Raw genomic sequence first — 14,188 nt, 5'->3', positions numbered from 1 at the left:
TTTTGGGGCAGGTGCTGGAAGGTTCGACTTAAGTTTGACAGTCATGATTAGGCAGAGGCCTCCAGTCAGAAATGTGCCAACGGCACAGTGGAATATGCATTTCTAGAACGACAGCTCAGAGGCCTTTTCTTAACTCTCACATTCTCGCTGTCTGGCATGAACCATCAAAATGTCAAGAATTGGGTTTATTTGTTTTTTTTCCCCTTGTTGAGCATTTATGTGATGCTCAAATAATACAGATTTCTACAAAGCCATATTGATGATAGCATAAATACTTAAATAAATATTAAGTGAATCACCGGTTATGCAGGCTGTATTTGCACTAGCAGTTTGCTAGTAGAAAACAACTCCGCAGAATATTACGTTTCTAGAACTGGATGAACAGTGCTCTTCTTGTTGTGCAGTCAAGAATATACACAGACCTAAAAGCTGAAAGTGGGAATGGTAAAAGGTCTCCTGTGGGAAGGCATGATTGACTGATGACAATTTTCTGGACCTAACAACTAATCGAGAAAGTTTAATTAATAATAATTGTTAGTTGCAGCCCTAGCACTGTCTACAGATGACTGAGCAGAACAGCTGAGCTAATATTGAGCTTGAGACTGTCAGCATGTTAAACATAAGACGTGTTCGGTAAGCGTGAGATTTTAAAGGTAGTTTGTTCAAATCGAGGTCTGATCACGTTCCCACCACGAACGAACCGTTCCAGAGTTTGTTTGGGACTGGTCCAAGACCACATCCTCCCAAGCATCTGGTCTGGTCCAGAGTGCGATTACTATATTCACACCAGCTCAAATGAATCGCAGCAAAGGGGGCGGGGTAACAAATCAGGGGCTGATTTAACTGGACAGTTTGTTTGCTGATCAGTTTGTCCACTGAGCCAAACTATGACTTGGATCAATTGACCCTGTGCAAGAGAGAAACAAGCTTTTACAAACAAGTGGAGCTTGCGTCTGCTCATATCAGCTTATAAGATGGGTACTCGTCAATGTCCCCGTGTTGCCCTACAATGTGTCTATATCCACCCCTTAAGTGCCGGACTGCACCTTTTCTGATTTATGTCTTGCCTCCATAGGGTCGAGGCTCAGGCTTCCCTGGGAGGAGGCGGCCCAGAGGGGCTGGTCTGTCCGGTAGAGCTGGACGTGGCAGGGCCAGAGGCAAAAATGGAGTGAGTCCCGGCATCAACCCTGGGGTATGTACTGTCAGTCGGATGACTTCTCGACATCTTTGGCAAATATTGCACAATATGCAAAAGTAGTTTTTGTTTTCTGTCGAGCTCAAGACATGGCCGATGTATTTTAAACAGCATTAGTGTTAATGACAGAATAACCTGTTATTGCTAGCCACTTTTTAAGGTAAAGGCTGCACATTTAATGAGGCCGGTTCACAATACCTTCAAATAATGACTCAGCAGTTGTGAATAAAAGAAAGTAATAGCTGATAGTAACTTTTCCTCTATAGTATGTGCATCCTTGGTTATATTAATTCTTATGACCAATTATGATTACGTCATCACACTGTTTATATTTGTTTTTGTGTTTTTCTTTGCCTGCAGGTCACCACAATAGAAGCACCATACCCAGTCAAGGAGGAGGAGGAGAACGCCATGCATAACACAGTGGTCATATTTTCCAGCAATGATAGTTTCACGCTAAAACAGGTGTTTGTTTATTTAATTCTCAAAGAGTGTTGCTGATGTATTTCATTTTGAGTCCTCATCCGTGAATTTCTCCATTCACTTAGATGGCCTGAAATTAAATCTGTGCTTAAAGACCTCTCCCACTGGAGATCATTAATTCCTGTGGACATACAGCCAACTGCCTGCAGGAACTGCAGTTGATTATATAACACAGGATCATATTGAAATTTTATCATTTCATTCTTTCTGCCTTCAAACTAATGTTCCTGTACTGAAATGATTCCGTAAACACCAAGTGACTGATGGCCGCTGTCAAATATTCATCAAGGTTTTAGAGATAGCAGTAACTATGAAGTTAGCCGTGTGGGATAGTTATTTGAAGGTTGAAATCCTGTATTAGAGAATAACTATTCATATAAAGAGACTAAGCAATTAAAAAATACAGCTGCGGTGCTGCTTATTTCGGCACAAACCCCTGAATGGCTCACGTGAACTGGTCATTGCTCAAAAAGACTGTTCTGTCTAGCTCTTAGCTGTGAATGTGAGTGTGAAGCAAGGGCTGAAAGGAGCTCACTCTATCATCATGGTTAAAAAGGTCTTAAAAGGCCAATGTTTTCTAAAGTGTATTCCTTCTACCTTGCATTTCAATATGCTTTTATGCACTGCTGTATTTTAGGGTGGAGGACAACTACACTGCTCTTATTGACCGAGCAGGTTTAGGATGGAAAGCATTTTCTTTCCGTCAGTATTTAGGACAGCATGCAACAAAATATTTAATGACTTCTACTTACAACACCAGTGGCATTGAAGGAATATGCAGAACATATTGATACCCACATGATTGGGTGGTGAAACGCAAACTGAGTTGAAAGTTCAGCAGTGGTCAGATTTATTCTTCTTCACAAACTGCACCAGCTGACTAGTTTCTTTGTTTTGTTTTTCATCATAAACATGTAAGTTAACTGGGAAAACAGGAAAAACAAATATAGGCGTTGTTCCAACTATTTTATAATTTCAATATCTTTCCTTTTAGGACATGTGTGTAGTGTGTGGGAGTTTTGGCCTCGGTGCAGAGGGCCGTCTTTTGGCCTGTGCTCAATGTGGCCAGTGCTACCATCCCTTTTGTGTTGGCATAAAGGTAAATTTACTATTGAGTTTGTACACCTACACATACAGTATGCTTGAGTACATAGCAAAAATACAATCCTATCATCTGCAAAATTGCATATAAATGTCATTGTCACTTTCACAGATCACCAAGGTGGTGTTGAGTAAAGGCTGGCGTTGTCTTGAGTGTACAGTGTGCGAGGCTTGTGGCCAGGCCACCGATCCTGGCCGCTTGCTGCTGTGTGATGACTGTGACATCAGCTATCACACCTACTGCCTGGATCCTCCTCTGCAGAACGTGCCCAAAGACAGCTGGAAGTGCAAATGGTGAATCATTTTATGATCATTTCATCTAAATTTGTTTCAAACAGGCAATGATTTAAAAAATAATGAAATTTGTTTACTAAAAGCATGAAACAGTTGTACCCCCCTGCATTTTTGCAACTACACAAAGGCATTTAAAGTGAAGACCTTAAATATTTTTACTGAGAGGGGATACATTGAATTTAACATTCCTCTAAAAACTACAAATGAACGAATAATTTCATATTTGCTGCATGTGGACAGTGAAATGAGTCGTCAGGATTTTTGCTGCACAGTTATCCTCCATGAAGTGAACTGGGGTAGAATGACCTCTGTCCTCCCTGTCTCCCGCAGGTGCGTGTCCTGTACCCAGTGTGGCGCCACCACCCCAGGCTTAAGGTGTGAGTGGCAGAATAATTACACCCAGTGTGGCCCCTGTGCCAGCCTTGCAACATGTCCCATCTGCCTGGTGGACTACAGCGAAGGCACCACAATTCTGCAGTGCCGCCAATGTGACAGGTGACCGCTCAGGAGAATTGGTCTCCTCTATTTTACTTTTTTTTTTATTTTTATTTTTTTAACATAATTGGCTCTTATGCAAACCTTCTCTTCTATCCACAGATGGTTCCATGCTTCTTGTCAGGGTCTCCATTCAGAGGAAGATGTTGAAAAGGCTGCAGACGGTTGCTTCGACTGCACAATGTGCCGAGCTTTCAAAACCACTAAAGGTGGGAACACAGTGATTCCTCTAAGTGCGTGCGTGCGTGCGTGTGTGTTGAATAGACTTTATCTATGACATTTGATCCTCCTGTTTCTGCTGTTTGTTTTTAATGGCTTTTGTGTGAACTGTGCTGCTGCAGTTATGACCAAGGCCAGAGACGCCATTGAGCCTGTAGTTATGACGCAGATTGTCACAAAGGCTAAAGAAATGGGTGAGTACGCAGTTAACAGATAAAAAATCTGTTTAAAATGGTGATTTGACTTTAGTTTTTACAGTATGCTCATTCTAGCTGTGATTGGCTTTTCAGATCTGTCAAAGACCTACACCCAGGATGGCGTTTGTCTGACAGAGTCTGGCCTTTGCCAGCTCCAGAGCTTGTCTGCTACAGCGTCACGGCGCAGGAAACCCAAGCCAAAGCTGAAGCTGAAGATCATTAACCAGAACAGTGTAGCAGTGCTTCAGGCTCCCTTAGACCCCCACTCAGAGCTCTCTCGTGATGAAGACATGGAGGACAACAGAGGTACTTGTCTTCTCACACACTCTTCTATTGGAGGCCCTCAGCCTACTTATTTTGCTGTGCTTTATGAATACAATCTGGTGTTTAAATAATGGTTTTCAAGCTCCACAGTTTGTTTCATTAAATAATACAAATACAAGTATCAGAAATGCTTCATATAATCAATACCAGTCGATTAAAATGGAGTGCCATGATCAGTGTTGGATGCCCCTAATTAGTAAAGAAAGAAATTTGATATAGGTAAATAAGGGGCAACCAAATTTTATTACTATATAAAATAGTGTATGAAAAAGAAAAAGGCTCACTGGAAATGAAGGGTTTAAGTAATGGAACTGGTGAACTTAATTTCAATCAGGCTAATGTCCTGGTACTGAGTGGAGTTCAGATAGAATTGACCCTGGTGCTGTGTTGAACAGCCTGGCCGGTGTGTTCTCTGCCGCAGGGCTGTCACTCATCATCAATGCTCTCTCCCTCTTGCAGAGGCGGAGCTCCTAGATTGTGAGGGGAAGTCTGACTCCAGCCTGGAGCGAGAGCCAGCAGAAGATGACTCCAAGGGGGCCGACGGTGGCAAGAAGAGGAAGAGGAAACCGTACCGACCGGGTAGGGCACCTGATTGAAGGAGACAGCTCCTCTGAAGCGTAAAATGGTGCAGTACATGCCCGACGCTGAAGCAAAAGCACTGCCATCTCAGGGCCTCTGATGTACAGAGGGCTCTATCTAGTGTTTCTGAGCATTCATGTTGAATGCTCTGGACAATTAATAGAACCATACAATCAAACTCAATAAATCTTAAATCATATTGTCCATGATTGTAATGAAAATGTTTTTGTTTTTTTTGTGAGTTGATATATTGCTAATTAGTTAATAACTTCTCCTTTCAAGGCATTGGTGGGTTCATGGTCCGCCAGAGGAGCCGTCCAGGTCAAGGTCCAGGCAAGGCCAAACGAGCCCTCTGCAGAAAGGATTCCTCTGGCTCAGTGTCAGAGAATCCCTTTGGAAAAGAAGAGGGTCTGTACAGCAATTTAAATATATATATATATCTGTATTAAAATAGATTGTCCCCTGATCTGTCAACTTAAATCTTTTTGTGATTGTAATTTTTTCTTGTTGTAGGATGGACAGAGGCTCTGCCTGATACGCCTGTGGATGAGACACCTCCTGGACCAGAGGTACCAGAAAAAATAAAGAAACGCTACCGAAAGAAGAAAACAAAACTGGAGGAAGCTTTTCCCGCCTACCTGCAGGTCAGTAATCTTTGATAGCACACTCTTTGTTTGACATGAAAGATACCAACCATCCACACTAATCCGTTTTAGTTTACAAACGGAGAATTAAAACGAATACAATCTCCACCCACACCAGCGTTTTAGCTGCGTCTTAGAGTTGATCTCCGTCTACATTAAAACGACTGAAAATGCACGTCTAGTGGCCCTTCACGTACACTTGGCATGAGCGTGCCGGTCTAAACATGAAGCAGATGGTCTCTTCTGTAGAAGATTTGGCGAAAGAATAAAGAAATGCAGACGAATAATCAGACCAATTTTATTTATTTTTTTTGCATACACCAATAACAAGCTGTGACTGTTACTGAATGCAACACGGGAGTGTGGCAGCGGAAAACAGACTGTCGTCGCAAAGGAAACGGCAACATGCACCGTAAAAGTGTAGGCAGATAAGTGTTATCTGTACGGTACAGAATATTTTAATAAAAAGACCAACTCAAAAGTAGAATTGTGTTTCTGCTTTTCATGACTTTTGAGACCAGATCAGAGAGCCGAGCGTCTGCGTCTTCGTTTCTAAATTCCTCCATTTTTGCCCGTCTTCACTAAAACGCCCTCTGGAGTTTTGAAACTCAAAACAGGGTCGGCAGTGTTTCCAAACTTCTCCGTTTTAGGTCTTCGTTTTCGCTGTTTTAGTCTGGACGGGAGGTGCAAATGTAGCAAAAGGTCTCCTTTTTAATTCGAAAATGCAGTAGTGTGGATAGGGCCTAATGCTGTGTATAAACTGAGTGGCTATATAACATGACAATTTTATGTCAGTGTATAACCACTATTAAACTATATCCAGTAAACTGCTACATAACCACTCTGGGGGTATTATAGCTCTGTGATCACTGTTCAAAAAACACTGATTTGATTATGAATTCTATCTGTTCTGTACACAAATATCTACAAATAATAAATTTAATACCGTAAAACTTCAATCAATAGCCCAGTCTTTTATTTGCTTAAATCACTGAACTCACCCTGTCTATATTTGCGACAGGCCTTTAATTCCTTTACCATGCCGGTAAATCTAAATGAATAATACTTTGGTGCACATTGTTTCTGTAAAATGAAATAAATGATTGAATTGTGGAGAATCTAACTGATCTAATGATGTGTAGTATGTCCATATTGACAAAAGTTTGAACAGTTACATTGGTATGTACATTCTGAGCAGCTTAGAACTTGCTCAAGAGGGTGATGCAGTGGGCTTTACGAGGTTTTATACATCCAGTGACTTCCAGACCGGGCTTCTAATTGAGACCTGTTTATTTGTCCAAACGTGTAGCCACACCCGGCCAGTAAAAGACAGACAGGTGTCTAATTGGGACTAGGCTTTTAATTGAAGTTTTACTGTAATAATCACCAATGAGTTTTATTCAGTCCATTTTGCCAACACAGATGCCTTATTTTATACATTAGATATTCTAAAAGGCACATTTGTTACAAGAAAAAATGTTTTAGTAGTTAAAACAGCTTATTTCACCAGTAGATGCAAATCTATTTTTGTTGATAGCTATGCAAGCCCCCCCATTCATATGCACAGATTGTCTAGTCTTGTCATGCCATATCTTCTTAAAATGCATTTTATCTCACCCATGGGAAGGTTGGAAATCCAAAGTACATTGCCTGGAAACCACTTAGAGAACTTTGGTGCACAGTGCCCCTTCTGCAAGCTTTTTTGAAAGAGGAACAGCCTAAAGCAAGTCACTATAGAGGATACTCGTCTCTGATTATGCTCTTTAAATGGCTCCTGTTGGGGTTGTAAATTGACATACAAAAGCTTAACTGGAGATAACTTCAAGACTCTGTGTGTCAAGCCAGTATTTCAGTGTCACCTTTTGTTGGCCAAAACATAGATATGTGATGTCCATTAATCCACTGGCAGCTGTCAGTGCTGCTCTTTATCCCACCATAGTAGGGGGATGTTCAGTCTAACCTAAAGGTCCAACAGAGTGAAGCACATTTCATTAATTTTTTAAATGGCAACACGTTAGGCTTTTAATGTCTCGGTGCAGCAGGGAGCTGCAGTTGCATGTCGCAGAGGATAGTAGATGACGTGTGTGTGTGTGTAAGTGGTTTGGGGAGGTAGGTGCTGACAAAAGTGAGGTCAGCTGTTTCAGAGCTTCTCTATGTCATGTTGGCCAGTTCTCGTGGGCCTTCAGTGTGTACTGAATGATCTCTATTTGACATGGTGATGTGTTTCCCAAGTATGATGTCAAGAAAGGTAAGCTGACAGTTCCCTGAACTGAAGTGTCAACCCAGAGAATTGACCAGTGATTTGTGTTGTCATGTTCAGGAGGCATTCTTCGGAAAGGACCTGCTAGACAAAAGCAAGCAGAGCAGGCAGCAGGGGGTTGAGTCTGGCTTACTAGAAGAGGGGCAAAGCCAAGTGGAGAGGAAACATCCAACCACCAGCTTCCTTGACCCTTCATCAGACCCTCTGCTCAGCGCATCGACAACATCCCTTCCCGTCAGACCAGCAGCAGCACGTACGTATACACATTAATTAATTTCTCCAGGACAAGGGATGTAATGATTCATTGATTCAAAGCAAGGTGTTGGATTGAATATTAGATATGACCAAATAAACAAGAATGGCATAAATTAGATCAGTGCTGGAAAGGAATCACTCCAGGTATTGTAAAAGCCTGACTCAACAGGGGTATCTTTTATTCTTATTTTGGCGCATAACAATGTCTTTTCTTCCACGTATTTCTCTCCTTCGTCTCTGCAAGTGTCCTCACCCAATGAGAGTGTTAACCCTTTTCATACAGGAGTCAATAGGTATGATATCAGGTCCACTGAACATATGTTCAAACCACATTTCACTCATTCATGTAAAACAAAGTCAGAGTGTCGAAGGTTAATCTCTAGCCATTAGTGTTCAAAGGGTCATTTGTGGAACCGCAGCTCCATTCACATTACTGCTACACTAAAGAATTGCACAGAATTTCACTCTGTAAATACCAAATAAAGTTTCAACTTCTGTTCTCTCTGCAAGCTCACTTTGTCTCACCTGCCCCCTCAATCTTTTGACTCCTGCTCTCTCTGCGTTTCACTCAGTTTGACATGAAATGGCACATTCCCCTTGTGCTGACCTCAGTGACCGGTTGTGCAGCCAGGACAAAAAAATGCCACGTGCCGCAAACAGAATAGTAACAGTGGCTTAGAAAGGCTGATTCCAAATGGAAAAGGTGTCTTTCAAGCTGTCTAAAGATTCAGTCAAATTAATGAAATTGCTGTGAATGCAAACAGTGGTTTAACATGTTTATTATGTTGCAGAACATGAGACACTTAAACTGTTTATAGTATACTTAGTGCATCTCAACAAGAAGCCCAGCTTTGGCCATACTGCTTGTAACGGTTTTGATATTAACTGACAGATTTTCCACATCCTACCTGCTGCCTGCACATATTTAAGCAAATTTCCTCACTATTGGCGCTGCATACTATGCAGCACACCAACACGGCCAAATGGAGAGAAGCCACCACCATTAAAGTGTTTGTCAACAAACCGTTCACTAACATCTATGCATAGTCAAAATCTATTACTGAAACCAATGTGTACTGTATACAACACACCTGAATGTTTGTCGGAACGTAGCACAGCTTCAAACTTTTATTAGCAAAGAGTGATGTACAAAATGTTCATGCAGTTGAGAGAAGCACATGTGAAATGGATCTGTCAACTCTTAAGCTTTAGTTCTTTGGGCAATCTTTTTATATATTCTTGAACATTAAGTAGTAAAACAGTGCTGTTGCTTAAAATTGTTGTAAGCCAAACCTAAGTCGAGTTTTAGAGAGAACAAGTTCTATCCAGTACTGTGGTTTAAAAAGGGAGGGAATAAAAAGATAACGAGGATGAGTGATATTTCAAGGTATCAACTCCTTAGAAAACTGATTTTGCAGTTCAGAAAATGGTATGCTGCTATTTGAAAGAGTGCAACACTGTAACCTTGACAAGTGTGACCTTCTGACAATGATGTGATTTTTCAACCAAATAAACTTTTCAAATTCTGTACAGAATTTCTTAAGGGAAAAGACTGTAGCATAGAACTGACTGGGGGTATGCTTAGATGAGGAACATTTTGCAAGAGTCTGAGTATGCAGTAAAGCTTGAGGCCAAATGACCCACAATTATCTCAATCAAAGCCTCAAAGAACTTTATTGAATGATGAAATCCATAATCTAAGATTGAGTACAGTTGTCCGTCTTCAACATGTTTTAGTTTTGATATCCCAGTATTATGGTTCATATCCATGCCAATAAATCTCGAAAGTCACTTTAATTAGTTAAATTAAACTCTTGGAAGATACATTTTGTTAAGCACATTTGAAGTCTTTCAGAGGCCAGTACAGTTTAGCTTACGTTTACATACAGTTTCCTCTCTTGTTTGCTCAAGAACAAATTTACATGTGGCACCCAAACAAAGGTTCCAAATCACATTCTCATGTCCGTTCAGCATCACCATCAATTATGATTTGTGACGGTTTGGTTTTTCTTTCTTTTTTTTGTTCCTTTTTTTCCCCCCCCATCTACAGAGACGTCTGAGGAACCATTAGTTGATCTATCTGATGTTCTGAACACTGATGCAGACATCTTGGGAATGCTCGGAAAACCAAGCAGTGACTCTGGTGCGTCATATAAATCTCACAGGCAGTCACAGTGGCAAGAATTTATTAATAGTCACCTAGCCGTGGGGTTTATAAAATCTTTTGCTCCCGGTTCAGAAATTTCCTCAGACAGCGAGTTTATTTTGATTTCACCACTTAATGATTTTTTTTTTTTTAAATGTCACATTCTTTAACAATATTTTTAGTTCATCTTTGGTTTTATCTTTTGTTTGCATTGTCTGAAGCGTGTTGTGCTTGTTCTGTCTGTACTATTTTTTCACTCATTTTATCTGGTTTTGGGTCCTTGTAGGTCTTGATTTTTGCTCCTTCCAGGTTGACAGCTCACCTCCTCCTTTTGGTAAGGGTGCTATGGCCTACTAATCCCTTGCTTTAGTGCAGTCTTCCTCTCTTACGGTGTGTGTCTCTGAGTGTGCATGCATATAAGCTGCTTCATACATACTACTTCTCAACCATTTCAGATTGCTGTAACACTCATTAACTGCGTAGTGCTTACCTAACCCAGTGCACAGAATTCACTCTAATGCATATGGTGTGTCAGTCTATGTATGTGAGCCTCCTGAAGCCCTTTCACAGTGGTGACATTTCTTATATAAATATGAGAACAAATTCATAGCCGCCGTCAGAGATTCAAGATGGTGAAGAAACAAACTGACAAAGACATCCTGGCATTCAAGAAATGAGCAATTTGGAACCAAGCAATTTAGAGAACAAGCAGCCTTGGCAAATGTCCTTCTAATTCCTGAAGACTGTGGAGGTCTTCTCGTCTCAGTTCTGTGGCTAGATGACAAAAAAGCACTGTAGTAAATGTCCTTCATTCTTTTGTAAAAATCTTTGTTCAACTTAAATGCCCTGTGTCCATATATTACTTATTAATAATGTAGATATTGACAACTGTAGCCAAGTTTAGTAAAACAGTTGTTGCAGTTATGATGTGTAATGTAACGTAAAGTGTGAGAAATTTTAATTTAAGATGCTAGCAGTGTAGTAACCCAGATTATTTATATGGGGTTCTTTTTATGTATTGGATCAGCTATTTAAAAACTGATGAAGGTTGCATGGCTTCCTTTTTTAAAGAGATTAATAGGTGTTTAGTGCAGAATACCAATGTAATTGGTGGGCCAGAGCAATACTTTCCAACACCAACGTTCAAGTGTTTGTGTACCTTTTACTGAGAATTGGTATGAGCTGTCTGTCTCTTCACAGTTAGCAAAACACTCCTTTTAAACAACACCGTAACCCCACAGAGCTGTAATCCTATACTGTTCCGTTTTGATTGCATTAAACAGACCATTAACATGTTCTTACTTCAAGTCTATATTTATGATCACTTTCTTGGTTGGGTATCTTGTTGGTTGCTTTGTGCGTACGTTTTATGATTTGTTTTTGTATGTCTTTGTGTGTTTCCACAGCTGGTCTGGACATAGGGCCCCTGACAGACAGTTCCCCAGTGGCGCCCCAGTCTCAGGCTGGTCGGAGGACTCCTAGAACCCTCCCAGAGGAACCCCTGGACGGCATTCTTAGCCCAGAGCTAGACAAGATGGTCACTGATGGTCAGTGTGAGAGACCAGACATCCAGACACTTTGAGTTCTTTTGAGCCGTTATTTTAAAATTTAATACAGGATAAATAATTATCTGTTTTCTGTAATTCTCTTGTTGTTTCAGAATCAATTCTCAGCAAACTTTACAAAATTCCAGGTTTGTAATTTCATTCTTTCTTGCAAAACTGTAAGCTTTATCCACCATTGTCCTACAGTAATTAATGTGACTGTGAACTCCCTATGTAGTGTTGTTACAGCAATTGGACTGTGGTTCAGAATTTGGCTAAACAATGTTTTACAAGTTAGTGAGACAGGTTTCAAGGCAAACACAAAATATTAACCAGTTGTCTCACATTATCAATACAATTAATGTATTACTATATGAAGATGTTCCTTTGTTAATTCTGTCTAATTCTTTCTTGTAATGGGTCATCCTGTAGTGGCCATTTACCAATGTGATTTTTTTTTAAAAATTTTAAAAACACATAGCTGCTGCAATCGGGAGTATTGAATTCTGACATTATAGTTTATTAATTTTACTCTTACTTTAAATGGGTATTATATATGCAGGCATACACAACATTGTACTGCTACACTCTGTTACAGAGCTGGAGGGAAAAGATGTGGAGGATCTCTTCACAGCAGTTCTTAGCCCCAGCACTAGCCAACCACCTCCACCACCACAGGTGCCTCACCCCCATGGTCCAGGGCCCCTTGCTGCCACACCTGGCACTAGTATGCCTCACCCCAATGCAGGTACATCATTAAGCACCTTGTCGGAGATGGCGTTCGACGGTGTTGTTTTTGAAAATCTTTGCATCTAATTCACCTCTTAAATCGTGTATGTAGGGAATCCCATGTTTCCAAGGATGCCAATGATGAATGGTATGATGGGACCAAACCAACGATTACCTTCAAATCCAGGGGCAGGGCCCTGCATCCCAGAAAGTTTCTCTCCCCTGAACCGCATGCCTTTCACTGACAATCCAAGGTATTGTACTGCTTCCTTCCTTTAAAATATGAAATATTCCAAGATTGAGTTTTCTTTTTTCTCTGCAAAACCAGAGTTTTGTGATTAAAGATGAGCCTCTTCCCTTTGTTGTTACAGGGATAGAAAGTTTAATCAGATGCCTCGAGAGGTAGTTGGTTCATGGCCCTCCCCTGCCCATGGCCCCGGCCCTACCCCCCCTGGATCTCTGCCTGAGGGGGAGACTGAAGCCATGTCAAATGCCCAAAGGAGTACACTCAAGTGGGAGAAAGAGGAGACACTTGGAGAGCTAGCCACTGTAGCACCCGTCCTATATACCAATGTCAATTTCCCTAACCTTAAAGAAGAATACCCAGGTTTGTATATGGCTCTAAAGGTATATATATTTCCCCTTTGTCCATCTTTTTTTATTTTCATCATTGCTGTTATTTCTGGGTCTTTGTTGAGGTGTACCCACTGCACTGTCTCAGTCACACAGTGCAAAAATACCTTGACTGTGCTGTGAGACTGTTGGCATGACAACTCTTCTTATTCTTTCAACAGACTGGTCTACAAGAGTAAAGCAAATTGCAAAACTTTGGAGGAAAGCTAGTTCACAAGACAGGGCCCCATATGTGGTAAGATCACTCATACTGTTGAATTTGACAATTTTCTTCCATGCCAGACGTCAAACTGTCACTACTAGTTGCACTTCCATATTAGTATGCAGAAGGCAGGCTCCTTTACCGCATCTGGCCTCTTGCCTCTTGCCAATGCAATTTGAAATCCGGCCATTCACAGATGAACTAATTAGCATAGGAAGCCCCGCTCAGTGTTAGAACTCACTATGGTCTCAGTAATTAAGTTCACTAGAAGTAATTTTATCTGGCAGAGGCTAGTTTCAAAGACCTAGTCTTGATTAAAAAATGTACTCTGCATTAGTGATTTTAAGGGCTTTTTGCCACTGGTTACATTGTAGCACTTCTCTTTCATGGCCTTTTCTTTTGATATCCCACTTAAACATCCCAGTCGTGATCGGTCAAATACTGAGATACCTGATTTATAGTAACAAGATGACTGTTCTGCATACAGTGGGTACGGAAAGTATTCAGACCCCTTTAAATTTTTCACTCTTCGTTTCATTGCAGCCATTTTCCAAAAATCAAAAAAGTTCATTTTATTTCTCAGTAATGTACACTCAGCACCCCATCTTGACAGAAAAAAACAGAAGTGTAGAAATTTTTGCAAATTTATTAAAAAAGAAAAACTGAAATATCACATGGTCATAAGTATTCAGACCCTTTGCTCAGTATTTAGTAGAAGCACCCTTTTGATCTAATACAGCCATGAGTCGTTTTGGGAAAGATGCAACAAGTTTTTCACATCTGGATTTGGGTATCCTCTGCCATTCCTCCTTGCAGATCCTCTCCAGTTCTGTCAGGTTGGATGGTAAACGTTGGTGGACAGCCATTTTCAGGTCTCTCCAGAGATGC

The 14,188-nt window shown here is 40.8% G+C and overlaps 1 protein-coding gene and 1 long non-coding RNA gene across 8 annotated transcripts in view; one reads left to right on the top strand and one right to left on the bottom strand.

Annotated features, from left to right (window-relative positions):
- The window catches only part of LOC123971923, a 66,634-nt gene that overhangs the window by 27,048 nt on the left and 25,398 nt on the right, over window positions 1–14,188 (bottom strand). The window lies entirely within an intron of this gene.
- Window positions 1–14,188, top strand: part of kmt2cb (lysine (K)-specific methyltransferase 2Cb) — an 86,987-nt gene that overhangs the window by 49,967 nt on the left and 22,832 nt on the right. For all 7 annotated transcript variants that reach the window (XM_046050990.1, XM_046050986.1, XM_046050988.1 and 4 more), the window contains exons 16-35: window positions 1,076–1,192; window positions 1,556–1,660; window positions 2,673–2,777; window positions 2,892–3,073; window positions 3,404–3,568; window positions 3,671–3,777; window positions 3,910–3,981; window positions 4,078–4,290; window positions 4,768–4,887; window positions 5,170–5,295; window positions 5,401–5,531; window positions 7,852–8,044; window positions 10,097–10,189; window positions 10,479–10,526; window positions 11,599–11,739; window positions 11,853–11,885; window positions 12,335–12,484; window positions 12,578–12,719; window positions 12,837–13,072; window positions 13,260–13,333. In XM_046050990.1, the coding sequence (XP_045906946.1) occupies window positions 1,076–1,192; window positions 1,556–1,660; window positions 2,673–2,777; window positions 2,892–3,073; window positions 3,404–3,568; window positions 3,671–3,777; window positions 3,910–3,981; window positions 4,078–4,290; window positions 4,768–4,887; window positions 5,170–5,295; window positions 5,401–5,531; window positions 7,852–8,044; window positions 10,097–10,189; window positions 10,479–10,526; window positions 11,599–11,739; window positions 11,853–11,885; window positions 12,335–12,484; window positions 12,578–12,719; window positions 12,837–13,072; window positions 13,260–13,333 (2,553 nt within the window). The remainder of the gene's footprint in view (window positions 1–1,075; window positions 1,193–1,555; window positions 1,661–2,672; window positions 2,778–2,891; window positions 3,074–3,403; window positions 3,569–3,670; window positions 3,778–3,909; window positions 3,982–4,077; window positions 4,291–4,767; window positions 4,888–5,169; window positions 5,296–5,400; window positions 5,532–7,851; window positions 8,045–10,096; window positions 10,190–10,478; window positions 10,527–11,598; window positions 11,740–11,852; window positions 11,886–12,334; window positions 12,485–12,577; window positions 12,720–12,836; window positions 13,073–13,259; window positions 13,334–14,188) is intronic.

The sequence above is a fragment of the Micropterus dolomieu genome, linkage group LG06 (genome assembly GCF_021292245.1).
Source record: "Micropterus dolomieu isolate WLL.071019.BEF.003 ecotype Adirondacks linkage group LG06, ASM2129224v1, whole genome shotgun sequence".
NCBI lineage: Eukaryota > Metazoa > Chordata > Actinopteri > Centrarchiformes > Centrarchidae > Micropterus > Micropterus dolomieu.
The sequence above is the reverse complement of the archived record's forward strand: the minus strand, read 5'-3'. Positions and strand labels throughout refer to the sequence as shown.